The sequence below is a fragment of the Felis catus genome, chromosome C1 (assembly GCF_018350175.1).
Source record: "Felis catus isolate Fca126 chromosome C1, F.catus_Fca126_mat1.0, whole genome shotgun sequence".
Classification (NCBI taxonomy): Eukaryota; Metazoa; Chordata; class Mammalia; order Carnivora; family Felidae; genus Felis; species Felis catus.
In genome coordinates, this window is record NC_058375.1 from 101,856,663 (window position 1) to 101,874,588 (window position 17,926).

The 17,926-nt window shown below is 42.3% G+C and overlaps 1 protein-coding gene across 4 annotated transcripts in view; it reads right to left on the reverse strand.

The window, feature by feature from the left end:
• WARS2 (tryptophanyl tRNA synthetase 2, mitochondrial) overlaps window positions 1-17,926 on the reverse strand; it is a 98,095-nt gene that overhangs the window by 6,821 nt on the left and 73,348 nt on the right. For all 4 annotated transcript variants that reach the window (XM_003990515.5, XM_045033361.1, XM_045033359.1 and 1 more), the window contains 2 exons: window positions 13,337-13,417; window positions 9,239-9,324 (listed from right to left, as the gene is read on the reverse strand). In XM_003990515.5, the coding sequence (XP_003990564.3) occupies window positions 9,239-9,324; window positions 13,337-13,417 (167 nt within the window). The remainder of the gene's footprint in view (window positions 1-9,238; window positions 9,325-13,336; window positions 13,418-17,926) is intronic.

Below are 17,926 nucleotides of genomic sequence, written 5' to 3' on the forward strand. Positions count from 1 at the left end.
CCTGACTCTCATTCCAACTTCTCTCTAGCTTGGCCCCAAAGAGGGGACGTTTGTGAGGGGAAAAAAGCCCAGGGTCATCTGTTTGGCAAAGCGGATAATCAAGACCTGATGAATATTTATTTATGTATGTATAAATTTTCACAGGGGAGGAAAAAAGAAACAGAATCAACAGAGAACAATGTGTGGCTTATTTTCTCTCCCTTTTGTCCCTTAAGTGTTGATATTTCTAAAAACATCATCTTGGCTCACGGGTTCTCTCTCATCACTAGAGAGCTCATCAGCTTTCCCCTGGGGATCTACACGTCCCTTCTCCTCTGATGATTCTGGGGCTATGCCTCTAGCTCTGCTGTGTCTCTGAAGGCTTAGGACTATATCTCTGCCTTCCTGCTAGACGTTGGCACTGACTATCCCACATTTACTCCCCAACTCAACATCGGAGAGCCAACATTGCAGGTCGGCACTATATTCCAAGAGAACCTATGTCAATTTCGTATTAAAATACCCATAAAGGCAAAGAAACTATAAATAACTTAAAACTAGCAGCAAGAGTTACACCTGAAGACGGAATTTGAGAAGACTTTTCATGAACTGTGAGGATCAACAGAAGCACTGAAAAGAGCGACTGGTGGAGCTGGTGGCCATGTAGGGTCAGAGCGAGAGCCCCCATTGCCGGAAACCCATCCCCCGCGGGATGGGGGCAGACACCCCTCTGCTGCCGCCAGGGCGGCCCTTGTCTCATCAGCCTGACTCTTTAGACACTCAGTCACGACAAGAGGAAGTAACCAGACAAGCGGCGGAGGCGGCAGGAGCAGGTCAGGGTGCATTGTATCCTCGCAAGAATGGGACGAGAGCTCCGTGAGGGCAGGGCCTTGTTTGTCTTGGCCACTGCCGGACCCAGGACACAGAACACATCCCGGCCAGCGAAGGACGGCACTCAGGTTACAGGTGTTGAATGAAAAAGGGAAGCGCAGAAGGTGAGACACTGAAGCAGAAAGCGACATGGGAGCAGTGTAACCTGGTGAAGGCTCTTTTGCATGCAATGCCTCTGTTCAGAGAGTGAAAGAACCAGACAGGTGGTAGGAGAAAGCTCTCTCTCGGGCCAGCGGTACCAACCTAGCTGACTGGCATGTGCAATCGGACACACTGTCCTGCCCTCCTGTTGAATTCTGGGCAGGGAATTCAACTAGCGGCCAGGGAGGCAGAAGGTGGACACAAGGGCCTTTCGTAGACTGGCAGACGTTATTTGAAAGGTTCCCTTGTTCCAATATGGATTTAAAACACCCGGCCCATAAAATTCAGACAGACAAGTAAAAGAGCCCAATATGGGACCGTGAAAAGTACTGTGGAACAAGGGAAGGGGGACTTTACCTTTTAGATCCTGAGGAAGATCAGACATTTGAAAGCGAGCTTTTACAAGAAACAGATAGTTTTGCATTTTAAAGAAAACTGCTTGGGACGCCTGGGTGGCGTTGCTTGGTTAAGGGTTCAACTCTGTATTTCAGCTCAAGTCATGATCTCAAGGTTCGTGAGATTGAGCCCCACGTCGGGCTCCATGGTAACAGTGTGGAGCCTGCTTGGGATTCTCTGTCTCCCTCTCTCTCTCCCCCTCCACCACTTATGTGCTCGCTCACTCTCTCTCAAAAATAAATAAATAAACATAAAAAAAAAAAAAAGAAAACTGCTTGGTTCCCTCGATGGGATTCAAAAAGGCATCACTGCCACAAGATAAAAGCAGGACCACGAAACGGAGAACATAGGTGGTGACAGAAAACCGATCAAATGAGAAGAAGTGAATTCATGAAATAAAGAAAACCAAACACAAAACAGAAGAGTCAGGAGCAGTAAGGAGTGAAATCCCGCGAACAGGTCGTATCAGTGACCTGGGTGAGCGTGTGAGGCTCTTCCAGAATTTGGGAATGTTCCTCCCTTAGCTGCCTCAGCCTGGCTCCTTTATTTCAGGTCTCAGCCTACATATCACCTCCTCAGAGAAGCCTTCCCCAACCATACTCTCTAATGTTGATTTCTCCCTCTTGTTCTTTTCCACATATCCTATTTATTTTCTTTATAGTATTAATCCTAATCTAATTATGTTCTTTCACTTGTTTATTTAATTGTGTATTGTTTTCTCTCCGGCTGAAAAATGAGCTTTTAGAAAGCTTGTTTGTCTTCTTTTTGAATCTATTTCCAGTACCTACAGGAGTTGCCTGACATATTTGAGGAGCTCAACAAATATTTGTTGAGTAAGTAATGGCTTCTCGGCCTTTTGGTTCAGATCAAGTGACAATATTTATTGAATAAATGAATGATCTTAAGAGGAGGGCACTGTGACCAATATAGATTTATACCAAGCGAAAAATCATAGTAAGATCGGTTTGTCATCAGTATAAGATAAGAGCACAGAGTCAGAAGTCAGACTATCTGAGTTCATATCCCAGCTCCACCAGCTACTAGGTGAGTTACCATAGCCAAGCTTCCTACTTTTCTGTAAATTGGGTGTCATAATGGTGCCTATTACCTCATAAGATTGTTTCAAGGATTAAAGGAGATAAGCAAGCATAATACTGGACAGTAGAGCTCAATAAACACTAGCTGTTGATATAATAGACATTCATTAATATCTGACATGATGAAGTATGAAATGGTAAAAGACTGATACTATCAGGGACCTTGATGAGAGGTACATTGTGACTTTTTTCAAGCCAGGATCACTTTCCTGTTTTGCCAGGTGATTTATACCACAAACATAAATACCAGCATATAATCCCAGAGACAGTCACAGACCTGGGGAGCGATCCTGATACATATAGAAAACAAATTTGATGGTTCACATATCTGATTAGGCAATCCCCAGGTATAAATAGCACGTTATAGGAATTCTGAGAACCCCTTTAATTTAAGCAAAAACAGAGACAGAATAATGAATGGACAGGCAAAGCACAGGGACCATGACGATGGATCAGGAAGTGGTTTCTCTTTGTCTAAGGTCAGTAAATGAATTTAGGAAGTTCTACAAAATGGTTGCTTGGCTTTGTCCATTGTTCTCTTCCACACAGAAAGTCACTGGCTTCCTAAGTGGTAAAACCAAACATGTTCCTTTTTAGGTTTCCTTCCGTGCCCATAAGCCCGCATGCGCGCCTCTCGGAGGTAAACACACACAACACCCCCCTCCTACGTTTCTCTTCTTTGACTGGACTTTGGTTCTTCTGTCTTGTGATTCTAGTCAGGCTGACGCGCAGAGGTCACTTTGACTCCCCCAAACCAAATTAGCCAACAGGGCAGGTTAAAAAGCAATTACAGTAGCCCATAGGAAATCACAATGGACTGCAGCTAACATAGAAAAAGCAATTACCATAATCAATACACTTTAGGCACATCAAAATGAATATTTCCACATGTCAAAATGGTTCCAGATCCACAAAGCAACCAACCTAAACAGAAAACACATTTAGTTTTCGTAATGACTCTGCATGCCTCTTGGCTTTCTGTGAGATCCGTGCCTCTTTTCTTACAATTCTGTGAGGTTGTGCTGTTTTGAAAAAAGGATTAAAAAGTTTTAATTTTTTTCACCTGGTCCTATTGCCCTGCTTGGCTTTTTCCTCTGATTTTAGTTTGTTTGTTTCTAGTCTTTTCTCCCTCTGCTCCTACTGCTCTCCTCACCTCCTATAATTTATCTTGGCCCTTACTTCTCATTCATTGGGTTCACACTTCACATTAATTCAGCCTGTCTTTGATTCTGCTCACTTATGGGCCTTATTCTCTTCATATTTTCAACCTCTGTCCTCATCATCAGATAATTTAGAGCTGCTCTTTTAAAATTTATGCCCTATATAATGATATCCATATTAATATCTTTTTCCCCCAGTTTTTTTTCCCTTCTCTTCCTTCCTCCCTCCCTCCCTTCCTTCCGTCCTTCCTTCCTCTCTCTCTCTCTTTTTTTTAAACTTATCCTGATTGTGCTTCCTTCGATACAACAGAAAACAAAAGCCTTTCATAATTTTGATTGTTATAACTTCTGTCACATAATAATGTGTCTGATCTTCTTCTCTGGTGACTAACTCATGTTTTTTCCTTTTGTTCGGTTCCTAGTTGTATCCACATTTACTCGGGATCCACCCCACCCTCCAGCAAAATTAGTGTCCAGATGAATAATCATTGCCTACATATATCTGCTCACAGAATTTTGTCCTCCTCTCTTTTTTTCCTACTTTAGTTAGGTTGGTGAGTTTTCAGTGATGTTGCCTCTAACCAGCCTGGGTGGGGTGGAGTTTGGTGCTGTTTTTCCTTTTGCAAAGGATGAATTCACCATCACTGGCTGCTTGTTGGATATACTGTAATGATGTCTAATTCAGGGATTCTTTCCCGACTTCGGGACTATGATGTGCATGGCCTGGTGCTGGGTCTTGTGAGAGATACGATGAAGATTTTTACCTCTAGTGAAGTTGAGGAGAGAAAACACCACGTGAAGTTATAAATTCCTCTGGCTAGTCCACTTACGGTATTCCCAGTCTCCATGGATGGCGACACCATCCATCCAGCCACGAGTCAGAAATGTGGGGTCACCGAGACCCCCTTCTCATACCCACCACGGCATTGGGAAGCTCTATCCCTCCTTCCTCCCCAAATCTCCTAAATTTGCCTACTCTCTTCATCTTCACCGACACCATCATGGTCCAGACAGACTAGCGAAAGAGCCCCGAACAGACTGTCCCAGCTGCTCTTGGCCCCTGCAACTCACTCTGTGTACTTCCATCAGTTGACTTTTAAAAGTATAAATCAGATCATCTCACGCTGTCCTGAAAATCACAAAGAGCTTCCTGTTGCTTTCAGGAGAGTGTCCTGGGTTATCTGTTGACATCTCAGCCCCACCCTCTCCCTTCTAGGCAATTTCTCTATTTCCAGGGGCTAGCAGCCTGCAAGCCACATTTCCAGAGGCTTCTGGTTTACCGCAGGCACTTGCCGCAGAGCTGGAAAGTGAAAGACCAAGAGGAGACACTACTGCTTGGCAGTTGTGGGTGAGGATGTGGCCGGCAGCTTTCAGGATGTCATACAAATTGGGGGCAGACCGGCCTCATAGAGAAAGGATGTAGTTCAACAGCCAGAAGTCTCCAAAGCAGTTTCAGGAACTGATTATCTCCGCTGTCCTCAATGGCAGTGGTCGGATTCTGATTCTCAGACATTAGGGCTGACTACGCTCTTCTCTGGAATATTACCAAGGGTGACGTTTCCGACCAGTCATCAGACTCTGTATACTCTGTTCCTGGTGGGTCTTGGTTCTGTTGACTCACAGTTCCTGAGGCCTCTGTTTCCCCCTTTTCCTATGTCGTGTCCGCTTTTGCTTTCACTATCTTCTTAGCCTCTTCCTGCATTTCCCTGTTTGCATTCTTGAGAGAGAGAAACAGATTGGCCCAGGTAACCACTGTCATCTCTATCTGAGCAGACTTTGTGGCACTGCTCTAAAATTTCACTTCTTTATCTCAAAAATGGGGATAATATCACTTACCTACCTTACAGAGCTGTCCCAAACTCTGAATAGATGACAGGTGTGCTGTGGCTAGTACAGTGACTGCCAAATAATGCTGCCCTCATGTTGATTCCTTCTTTCCCTCTGCCTCACGTCCATACATGGTGCCTTTCTCTGGGTTAGCAGCAGTACAAGTACTTAACATGTATTTGCTGTATGTTCATTACAACTGTGTGTGTGTGTGTGTGTGTGTGTGTGTGTAGAGAAAGAGAGAAAGTGAGAGAGAAACATTTACTCAACAGATAGCTAGTTATTTGAAATTGAATATTCAGAAAAATAATGCAGATGCAAAATAATACTATGAGCAAATGCTAATTTTGGGTATTTTGTCTCTCTTCAAATATCCGCTATTTTAATATTTTTAATCTTTATTTTTGAGATGGAGAGAGAGAGAGAGACAGAATGCAAATAGGGGAGGAACGGAGAGAGAGAGAGAGAGAGAGAGAGAGAGAGAAGGAGGGAGGGAGACACTGAATCCGAAGCAGGCTCCAGGCTCTGAGCTGTCAGCACAGAGCCCGACGCGGGGCTCGAACTCATGAACCAAACCATGAGTTCATGACCTGAGCCGAAGTCGGATGCTCAACCAACTGAGCCACCCAGGCGCCCCTGGATCAGAAGTCAAAAAAGGAATATTTATATATAGTATGATAACTTCTTTGCTTCCAGAGAGTGGGCTGGAGGGTAGCTGATGCTAGAAAGATATTATTTATCCTTGGAAGCATTAACTAACTATGAGAACTTGCTAGTGTCAGGGCAAAGTGAGGCAGGAAGCTACTGAAAGTTCTTCAAGTATACCAGCCACATCTGAAATACTTACTGTTTTCTGTAAGCGAAGAAGACATCCACAAGCTTAAGCAGAATATGTGTCAGATTTGGGGACCTTGGGCTACTTTTGCCAATGTCAGCCTTTTAAAATGTTGCTTGTACTTTTAAAACGTGTGTAGTGAGCATATAGTAGGTGATGTCAACTCACACATAGTTTGTTTAATAACCCCTGAGCTATGTCCCATTGGCCCACTTTATAGATGAAAGAAACTGCAGGATTTTATCATCCTGCCAATTGTCTTTTGGGCAACTGGTAAAAATAAATTTGTCATCACTTCAGTATATATGACCTTGTATTGTCCTAGTTACTTATGTGATGATCTTGCCCCCTAATATAACTGTTGACTCCTTAAGGAGGGTCAGCACAGGCCTCAGGAGGCCATAATCATGCTCTGATGCTTCCCTGTCCATTGACAGGCTGTGCAGCTTTGGATAAACTGCTCAACCTCACTGGGCTGTATCTGTAAAGCTAGGAAAATGAAAGAGAGCCCTGAAAAGTTCCCTCCCTCTCTGTGCTCCCTGGTATCACAAAGGAGGCAGTCACTTTTGTTCAAGTTTATTCTTTTTTCACAGCCCTGAGCTTAGAGGACTTTTACATTGTAGTTCTTGAACTGTTAAGGAAATCAACTGGCTCGATATTCTGGTGCCAAAAAATCTCAGCCTTTGCTTCTACACAGAAGACCCCCTGGGAAGTGAAATTTCACATGAGTTTGTAATCCTTAAAGACAATCATCACTAGTTATGACCAACTGACAGATCCCAGGCACAGCACTTCCTGGCCCATAGTTCATGTTAATCCCTTAATAATCCTGTGCATGATAATCACGATTCCCATTTTACAGGTGAGAAAACGTGCCACTTTGCTGGAAGATATGTTAGATCTTTATTAGACTTTCATTTTGCTACTCCTGGAGAAAAGTGTTCTGGGTTTTCCAGGCTAAGTCAAAAGTTTGCTATAAGTAGTAAATGCTGTTGGGAATCCAGCATTCAAGTTAATACAACAAACAACATACAATCCTTATGTGTTCGTTTTTTTTTTTTTAATTTTTTTTTCAACGTTTATTTATTTTTGGGACAGAGAGAGACAGAGCATGAACGGGCGAGGGGCAGAGAGAGAGGGAGACACAGAATCGGAAACAGGCTCCAGGCTCTGAGCCATCAGCCCAGAGCCCGACGCGGGGCTCGAACTCACGGACCGCGAGATCGTGACCTGAGCTGAAGTCGGACGCTTAACCGACTGCGCCACCCAGGCACCCCCTTATGTGTACGTTTTAAACGGAGTTAAAGATAGCCTGCGTGTAGTAAAGGACACTCCTTATTTGTAAAGCTAAGAGGCTGTTCTTCTGCTGTTTCCATCTTAATTGCACAAGGGCTCTGGGGTCATAGTACAAGGTACATATCCAATCATCTCCATGCTGTTATCATAATTACATGCAAAGAATTCTAGTTTTCCTAGGGAAGGATCAAGGCCGTAGAGGGGGGAAAAGATTCACGGAGTTTCTCTTTTTCATCAAAAGTGTTCATAGTAGCAAGGCTTGGCTATGCGCGCGCTGATTGGGAAGTTTTCTCTCTAGAAGGCCAAAGGGAGGGCTGAGGGAGGTGACTTGGGGATGGCAGGGAAGAACTGGGAGAGGGATGAGGTCAGAAGCTCTGGCCAGCAGTCAGAGAGGGCAGGCCTTGGCGGCCTCTGGTTGTAGGGTTTGAGGCCGTAAAGGACAGCACTGGCTGACTGCAAGGACTGTGGGTCCAGGACAAGCAGAGCAACTCTACATCATGCTGAAAAACTTGCACAGGTGGCCATTCAAACTTAAATTAATTTCACTGAAACACAATTTAAAATTCAGTTCCTCTGTCAACAGTCCATGCGGCTAGCCGCTAAGGTCTTGGAAAGCATGGGTTGACTGCCATAATTGCAGACAAGTTGTATTAAACTGCCTTGCTTGAGAGTCTAGATTGTAGAAGTCAACACTTAAAACCCCTGAAGTTTAATTATTACCAGGGAAGTAGATATTACAGAGTGGTTAAGAGCACAAAAACTCGGGGTGCCTGGGTGGCTCAGGGGGTTAGGCATTCGACTTCGGCTCAGGTCATGATCTCACAGTTCGTGAGTTCGAACCCCGCTTTGAGTTCCATGCTGAGAGCCTGGAGCCTGCTTTGGATTCTGTGTCTCCCTCTCTTTCTGCCCCTCCTCCATTCACAATCTGTCTCTCCTTCTATCTCTCAAAATACAAAGAAACATTGGGGCGCCTGGGTGGCTCAGTCGGTTGAGTGTCCAACTTCAGCTCAGGTCATGATCTCACGGTTCAAGAGTTTGAGCCCCGTGTCTGTGCTGACAGCTCAGAGCCTGGAGCTTGCTTAGGACTCTGTGTCTCCCTCTTTCTGCCCCTCCCTTGCTTGCACTCTGTCTCTCAACAATAAATAAATGTTAAAAAAAATTTTTTTTTTTAAATATAAAGGAACATTAAAAAAAAAAAAAAAGAGCACAAAAACTCTGCACTCAAACTTTCTACGCTCAAGTCCTGGGTCCAAGCTTTGCTAGCTACATGATTTTGGGCAAATCACTAACTTAATTTCCTCATCTGTGAAATGGGGATGGTAGTCGTGCTATCTTTACAAGGTTTGGTGAAGATTCAGTGGGCTAATGCACATAAAGCACTTATGACAGTTTTGAACACGTAGCCAGTGCTATTTAGGTGTTAGCCCTTAACGTTACTCGTTCCACATGGAAACATACTTCTATCATTTTGTACCTCCTACTGGGGAATAGATGCGAACTGATTCACACAATCCTTTCTATGTCCCCTTGCCCCACGAACCAAATCTTTTCGGGATCGGTTCACTCTCCTGTCAGCATGAGTACGTGTGAGACCAGAGGTAAGCTCTGCTCCTTACTTGTACAGCAGAATGTCAGCGGCCTGGAGCACTGGGTACGTGAGCAGGCCCGCGGTTCCGCCGTGCTTCTGGGTGGCAGTCTTTGCCTGTGCGGTGAAGAGAGAGGAGAGAATGAAATCCGACATGCACCTAATTATACTGCTAAATAAAGAAATCTTTAAAGCACGCAAAAGGTAGTCTGAAGCTACCAGGACTAGCATTATATCTCAGTTCCTTTTAGCAACACTAGCCATGGGGCTGGCTTGTCTTCATGCTGCAGGCTCAGGCAGGAATAAGGGACATTTACTTCACCACTGCCCCTCTAACGGGTCCTGCACGGCCACTATTTCTTATCCATTTAATTAAAACAAGCATATAAGAGTTTCTGGTTTTTGGGGAGCCCTGGGGGCTCAGTCAGTTAAGTGTCTGGCTTCGGCTCAGGTCATGATCTCATGGTTCTGGGTTCGAGACCCGCGTCAGGCTCGCTGCTGTCAGCAAGAGCCTGCTTTGGATCCTCCGTCCCCCTCTTTCTCTGCCCCACCCCCCTGCTTGCACTCTCTGTCTCTCAAAAGTAAATTAAAACATTAAAAAATACACAAATAAAATGAAAAAAAAGGGGGGGTTTCCAGTTTCCAAATCAGATGAACTCCATATTTCACAAGTAAGGTCAGAAAATATAATGAAATAAGATTCCTACAAATTAATTAATTTGATAAGTTAACATCAAACACCATATCATGTCTGTGGAAACCTCCCAGAAAGTTTCACCCTGTGCTGTTGACCAAAATGTAAGGTCCCCCTTCAAATCACATTTAAAAAACCAAGCCAAGGGGCGCCTGGGTGGCTCAGTCGGTTAAGCGTCCGACTTCAGCTCAGGCCATGATCTCATGGTCTGTGAGTTTGAGCCCCACATCGGGCTCTGTGCTGACCGCTCAGAGCCTGGAGCCTGCTTCGGGCTCTGTGTCTCCTTCTCTCTCTGCCTCTCTGCCTCTCATGCTCTCTCTCTCTGTCTCTCTCAAAAATAAATAAACATTAAAAAAAAATTCTTTAAAAAACCAAGCCAAACCAAACCAAAAACAAAAAGTTGTGGCATTTAAAAAACGTAACTAAGAGAAATTTTTAATCTAATCAATTGTGAATCTGTCTTGATCTGTAGGCACTGAAAACTAGAGGGCATAAAGTGATTCCAGTGTACAAGACAGACTGTATAGACGAAAACTGTTTTCTTAATGGGGAAGCTGATAGTAACACCAGAAGAGATACGACAAGTATTTAATTAATTAATGGATACCAACCACAAGCTATGAGTACGTACCCACCGAACATAAGCCCTAGTGATAGCATTTCCCTTGCCACAGCTAAGCATTGATAACAGGTAATTTGGGCAGAACATTTGGTAACAGTGCTCTGGGCAGAACTACTTAATAGGGAATATTGCGTACAGTTTACTGGTCATTGCATCTCTCTTGTAAAATGATACATGGTTATTTTGGTGTACAGATATTATTCATTTAGTTAATATGAATCACTTCCCTGAGATCTGATTATTTCTGAATGAACTGAACAACTGAATATATACACTTGCATGATTCTGAGGACCAAGTTCATGGGCTCACCACTCGGGTTTCCCCAACCAACATGCAGAAACACCCTTTGAGTCTGGGTTTGAAAAGCAACAGCTCCTCTTTAACCCTCTTAATGTCAATGTTCCACAAGTCAGGTACAAAGTTAACTCTTTAGGTTACTTCAAGTAGTTTCTGGCTTATAGCATCTAATGCTATAAGGTATTCAAAGGAAACTTGAAAGTTTGAACGTATAATTCCTTCAGTACATCTCTTGATTATAATGTCCACTACAAAGCCCAGTTTGCAATGATCACTGGGTAAAGATGATGAAAGCTCAATTTGGAAATGAGCAAATGGGAAAAGAACCCAGTTTTTAAAAACTGTTACTGCATTAGCTTCATAGTCTTTCTATATTAGAATACTGGATCTCGAAATTACAAAGGAAGGGGGAGATGTGGAGAGCATTAATATTTATTGAGTGTCTATTATGTGCCTCAGATGCCTTACATCTGTGTTACCCCCTGTAGAATCTTCCAAATAACCCTGACCTCAAGCAACACTGACCCCACCTTTCTACCCTACTATCCCCCCTAATCAAAACCAAGCTAGGTGCTCGGAGATCCTTCTACAGTCCTGGAACTCTCCCCTCTGATCACTGTTCACACTTTCTGATGGCTTGTGTAATTGTCTCTGGCCAAATAGACGACAAGCCTCATGAGAGTGGCTCTGTCCCTCCTGTTGACTGCTGTAACCCCAGCGCCTGATGTGATATGAGACTTGATGGTATTTGTTAATGAAGGAATGACCAGAGAAGGCAGCAACATGCTCTAGGATAAGGCTGGCATTTGAAACCCATGTTTTTCCCCACAAATAAAATATCACGGACTGGAGAGAAGGCTTCTCCAGAATACAGGTTTCCCCTGCTACCTGAAAGTTCTCATTATGCCACTTTGCTTTTGCAAAAGACTTACAGTAGTGCCTGCTTTTGATAACTGGAAGAAATCGGAAGAGGATTTTCACCTTTATGAAGTAGTACTTGCTTCTTGGTTCTACTCCACTGTGGCTTATGAAAGAGGAATGTTCTAGTTTTGGGTAGTGGGGGAAACCATCTTGTGCATTCACTAGTAATGCGTTATCAGGAGCTCCTCGGACACGATTTTATTTTTTTTTAATTTTTTTTTTTAATGTTTATTTATTTTTGAGACAGAGAGAGACAGAGCATGAATGGGGGAGGGGCAGAGAGAGAGGGAGACACAGAATCGGAAGCAGGCTCCAGGCTCTGAGCCATCAGCCCAGAGCCTGACGCGGGGCTCGAACTCACGGACCGCGAGATCGTGACCCGAGGTGAAGTCGGACGCTCAACCGACTGAGCCACCCAGGCGCCCCTAAGGACACGATTTTAAAGTGGGAACATTTCCCATTAAGTTAGTACTCAGTTCTTATAAAACGGATTGCAGTATTCAACTTAGAGTATTATGATCAAATGGCAAAGTCTTGCCTAAAACCAAGGTATGGTAGAAAACATTAAAAAATTTTGTTTCTAATTCCTGGCAGGTAATGATTCTGCAGTATTAACTCTACCTCTTACTTAGGCGCGGCCACTTGAAAGCTCTGATTCCTGCTGAGACTCACGTGGAGGTTTCTGGACCAGCTTTTGAAGAAACCAATGGCCCTGAAAATATGCTGGAAAGAAGCTTGAAACTGAAATTCAAGGCTGACGTACATGGGGGCTACCTACCCTCAGGTTATGCAACTGCAAAAATAAATGGGAGTGAAGTACTATGAATTATCCACTTTCTCAGTTGAGCTTTCTAGAAAAAGTACAGCCTTCATTTTTCTGTGGGTTTGAACTGTTGCCTGGACTCAACCTGTATAAATGTTAAATAAAATATGTTGTTTCTTCTCCCCACAATGGAAACATTTGAGCCTGACTGCCAGTTAATTACAGTGGAGATGGGAGGCAACTTCAGAGCCCAGTAATCCAGAAATTGTGACTGTCTGTTAATTATAATGTTCTAAGTCATTACCAAATCTATCCAAAGATCGCTCTGATTCAACCTACACAGATAAAATCAAATAGTTAATAAGTTGGACATTTTTATCCTGTTTTTTTATTAAAACTTTTTTTAAGTGTTTATTTTTGAGAGAGAGAGAGAGAGAGAGAGAGACAGAAACAGAGCATAAGCAGGGAGGGGGGCAGAGAGGGAGACACAGAATCCAAAGCAGGCTCTAGGCTCTGAGCTGTCAGCACACAGCCCGAATAGGGGATTTGAACCTACCAACCGTGAGATCATGACTGAGCCGCAGTCGGACGCTCAACCGACTGAGACACCTCGGCTCCCCTATCCTGTTTTTAAGTTGAAATTTTGGAGAACTCTCTTACTTCCCATTTAGGACCCTGAGGCAGAGAGGTTAAAATGCCGTTCTAGCCACTAGTGAGTAACAGACCAGGGAGGCGAGTAAACGCAGGATTCCCAGAGCCGAACACAAATATAAACAGGAGAAAAAAATAGCTTTGAACTCCTTATTTATTAATCAGATCACCAGCATTTACCTTCCACTGGTGTAAATGCTGTAACCGGGGCAGTCTGACCAGGCAGGTAAGGATCCAACTCAACTGTGTGTGTTCAGACACCTAAAGAAATAAAACAGAACGTTAGCGAAGGTGGTCAACGTTTTCTTGCATAGAAGGCAAAAGTAAACAGGTGTTACCTCAAGTGACGGAAAGTGCAAATCAAGGTAATTTAAAAAACGACAGGCAAAGGGGGCTGATTCATAATGCACAGCATTTGAGATGAAGAAGAAAAATTTAAAACTAACCAATACAATTACTATTCTAGTGTTTAGATCTTCACGACATCCCTAGCAAGTGGCTGGCCAGACTCTGCTTCAACGTCGTCAGTGAAAGGGCTTCATTATTTCCGACGCATCCTTTCCATCTTTAAAAAGCCAGAAAATTGACACATGCATGCACACACACACACACACACACACACTCAAATCCTCTTTAAATAACTTATAAATATGTGAAAGCAACTATAATACCTTACATGTAAATAGTATTAGGAGAGGAAGGTTCTGGCCTCAAAATCAGTGATTGAATCTCTTAGATCTGGAGTAATTAGAAATTTGCTAATCACGTCATCATTCCAAAGGTGTTTTGTTTTGTTTTGTTTTGTTTAGTTTCCATTTTTCTCCTCCTTCCTTCTTCTTTTGTGCTCCATTCTCCCTCTCCTCCTCCCTCCATCTTCTTTTTAAAAAGAGCTGTAGTCAACAAGAGAATATAACCTTTTCTCAATTTGTTTTAACCAAATTTAATCAAGTAACCAAACCTGGCAACAGCTGGGATGATTCCTGGGTCCAGGCCAGGTTCCAATTGATGACTTAGAATTTAAGGGCTAAGTATCCCATTTCTGGACTCTGGGGATTCCGAGCCCTTCATCCACTGTGGCTTTTTTTGGTGTCCATATGATTTCCTTAAAAAGCAGAGACTGTTGCCAACTCTGAAAAGTGGCCCCAAATGTGTTCTTTGTGGGTTTTGCAAAGGGAACATGAAGCACTGGGGCCCAGTCAGCCCGGGCCCATTTTACTAGCAAGGAATCACCATCTGGTGTAAGATAGTTTCTCATTTTTTTCCTCGAGTCATGGAGAGGGAAGAGTTGTTTTTCACATGTTTGACAAGGAATTGCTTTTAAAGTTTTGCAAGTCACTGGGCTGAATCCGTCATCTTTCTTCCAAGAGGCATTTGGGTTTCATTGAGAACAGCACTGTCCATACAAATTGCTAACTGCTGCTGTAAACAAACAGCTAACAGACAAAAACAGTAACCCTGCATGGGAGCAGGAGGATTATAGTTGCTTCCAATCATCAAGCAAAACACATTCCCATTAGAACTAATAAAACAAGAGTTGTTTTCTTGGCATGAAGAAGTAGGAGAAAATTTTTTTTCTCCTTTACCGAATTAGGGAAAGGAATGAAAATACAGAAAAATAACCATGCATATGTAGAAAGAGACAAGACGACTGACTCCTTTCCTTCAACTTGGCCTTCAATGCTCAGTTTTGATGATATGCAAAAAGCTTCCACCGTGTTTTCATGAAATCAAGTATTTTCCTTGGAGTGGCTTTTTTATTTGAACATATGGAATGAAACCTACTTAATATTATACAGTGATCTTCCTGGTATTTCCATATAAGGGGCATAAGAATAATTAATCCAAATTATTCTTATACAGAAAAAGGTAGGTAAAGAGTCAAAGGCAACTTTCAGATCATTTGTATCATTAATCATTTGTCATTAATAATTATATAAGAAGGGGTAAAATACTTCAGGATTTGGCTCTCTTAATGTATCCATATTCACAACAACTGCTGGGAAAGGTTCAGATTTCTGTCTGGGGAGAAGTGGAAACAGTATCTAAATATAGTCATTCCCACTAAATGCTGTGAAACAAACAAAACAACAATCTGATCTGTTTTAGCTACAGAAAAACAAAAGCATGGGACACAGAAGGTGGCTTGTCAACCACCCACAAGCAAGTCAGCAGGGCCCGAAAATTCTGATCCCCGAGTTGTAACAAGTGAAGATACATACATCCTTCAGCTGTAACAGAAAAGCAGAGTCTGGCACCCTGTGCTCGGTAAATACTGGCTGAATGCATGAACAATACCAAAGGCTGCGGGAAGAAAGGTAAGGGCCCAGAAGAATCCATTCCATTTAGTAACAGACTTGGTGGTCCAGGCAAAGCAGTTTCAGCCGAGTGACTGGGATGGGAGCTAAATTTAGGAGGGGTGGGTTGAAGTGTGACAAGGTGGCAGGAAGGCAGATACATACACAAGACGTGTAGCCGAATGAAGAGCTCTACCTTTGCAACGAGGCTGCCCGGATCTGAATGCTAAGCTCTGCCACGTGTGAGCTGGGTGACCCTGTGTAAGTGACTTCATCACTCTATGCCTGTTCTGTCAATGTATAAAATGAGGTTAGCGACAGTATCTGCCTGACAGTGCTTAGAACAGTACCTAGCACACAGCAAGCACTCAATAAATGGTGGTTACTCTTATGGATAAGTTTCAGAAAGACTTTTGTTTTAACTTTCTATTTTGAGGTAATTGTAGATTCACATACAGCTGTAAAAAAATAATACAGTGCAACCCAATACACCTTCACCCAATTTCCTCCAATGGCAACATCTTGCATGACTAAACTACAATATCACAACCAGGAAATTGAATTGGATACAATCCATCTACCCTATTCAGATTTCACCAGTAGTATACTCACTCATTGTGTGGGTATATTTAGTTCCGTGCAATTTTATCACATATGTAAGATATTCCTTCTTTAAGGAAGGAGAGAGATGGGAATAATAACTAGTAGGGGTTAGAGAATACAAATTTTATTTTGTTTTTTAAGGTGGGATAGACCCACTTTCTATGAAATGTCTTCCGCTGATGCAGGAAGAGGGGAAATAAATACAGATGAAGATCTATTTTATGGGATAGGAGTGGAGAGCAAAAAGTTAGAGAATTTCACATCTAATAGGCTCTGTTATCTCTGAAAATAGAAGACAGTCCAGTAGAAACAAGTGGGATGAGAAAATATACTCAATGGAATTGCTGGGTTTGATTGGAAAGAACAAAAAATTCTAAGGCTTGATGTTTTGTGGATGCTTTTGTGAATGAAAGAGGACAATCGTTCATAAAATACACTCTTGGGAAAGCACTGTTGTTCTTCAAGGTAGACTAAAATATTCTTCATAAATCGTAGGTGCTTTTAAAACTTTGCAGAAAAAATTAAATCAGTTTATTGCATTTGATTTCCTTTAGCCAGCAAAAAATCTTAACAGGATCCGATAAATACTAAACGTAAATAGCAAAGAATATTGATAAATTAAATAACATCAAGTTTACTAAAATTTTCTTTATCAAACACTACCATTTATTTTTTTTTATGAAATTTATTGTCAAATTGGTTTCCATACAACACCCAGTGCTCACCCCAAAAGATGCCTTCTTCAATATCCATCACCTACCCTCCCTTCCCTCCCACACCCCATCAACCCTGTTTGTTCTCAGTTTTTAAGAGTCTCTTATGCTTTGTCTCTCTCCCACTCTAACCTCTTTTTGTTTTCCTTCCCCTCCCCCATGGGTTTCTGTTAAGTTTCTTAGGATCCACATAGGAGTGAAAACATGTTATCTGTCTTTCTCTGTATGGCTTATTTCACTTAGCATCACACTCTCCAGTTCCATCCACATTGCTACAAAGGGCCATATTTCATTCTTTCTCATTGCCACATAGTACTCCATTGAAACACTACCATTTAAAGAGGGAAAAGACATGGGGCACCTGGGTAGCTCATTTGGTTAAGTGTCCGACTCTTGATTTCGGCTCAGGTCATGCTTTCATGTTGTGAGTTTGAGCCTTGCATCAGGCTCTGCACTGACAGTGTGGGGCCTGCTTGGGATTCTCTCCCTCTCCCTCTCTCTTTCTGTCCCTCCTTCACTTCTACTTTCTCTCTCGTTCAAAAATAAATAAATAAACTTAAGAAAAAAAGAAGGAAAAGACAAGTCACAGAGTGGAAGGAGATATTTGTAAATCTACACAGAATATATTGATATACAAAATATAAAAGATTTCTACAAATTAATTAGAAAAAAGCAGATAACACCATAAAAATGGACCAAATGCATTAAGTTCAAATTAAAGTCATAATGTGACCCCATACATGCACATCAGAATGATTAAAATGAAAAAGTCAAATAATACCAAGTATGGCAAGGATACTAGGTACATTTAATACTTTTCACTACTGTGAGAATGTAAATTGGTGTACCAACTTTGAAAACTGACTGCATCCACAGTTAACATTCATATAACAAACGGCCCAGTTGTTCCATTTCTAGGTATATATCTAACAACAATATGCACATATGTTTGCAAAAATATATGTGCAGAATGCACTGTAACAACCCCAGATTGTAAGCGATCCAAATGTCCACCTACATAGGATTGATAAATTGTGGTATATTCATACAATGAAATACTATAGCAATGAGGATGAATGAACTATTGCATTCAACAACATGAATGAATTTCATAAATATAATGTTGAGTGAGAGAAGCCAGACACAAAAAAGTATACACT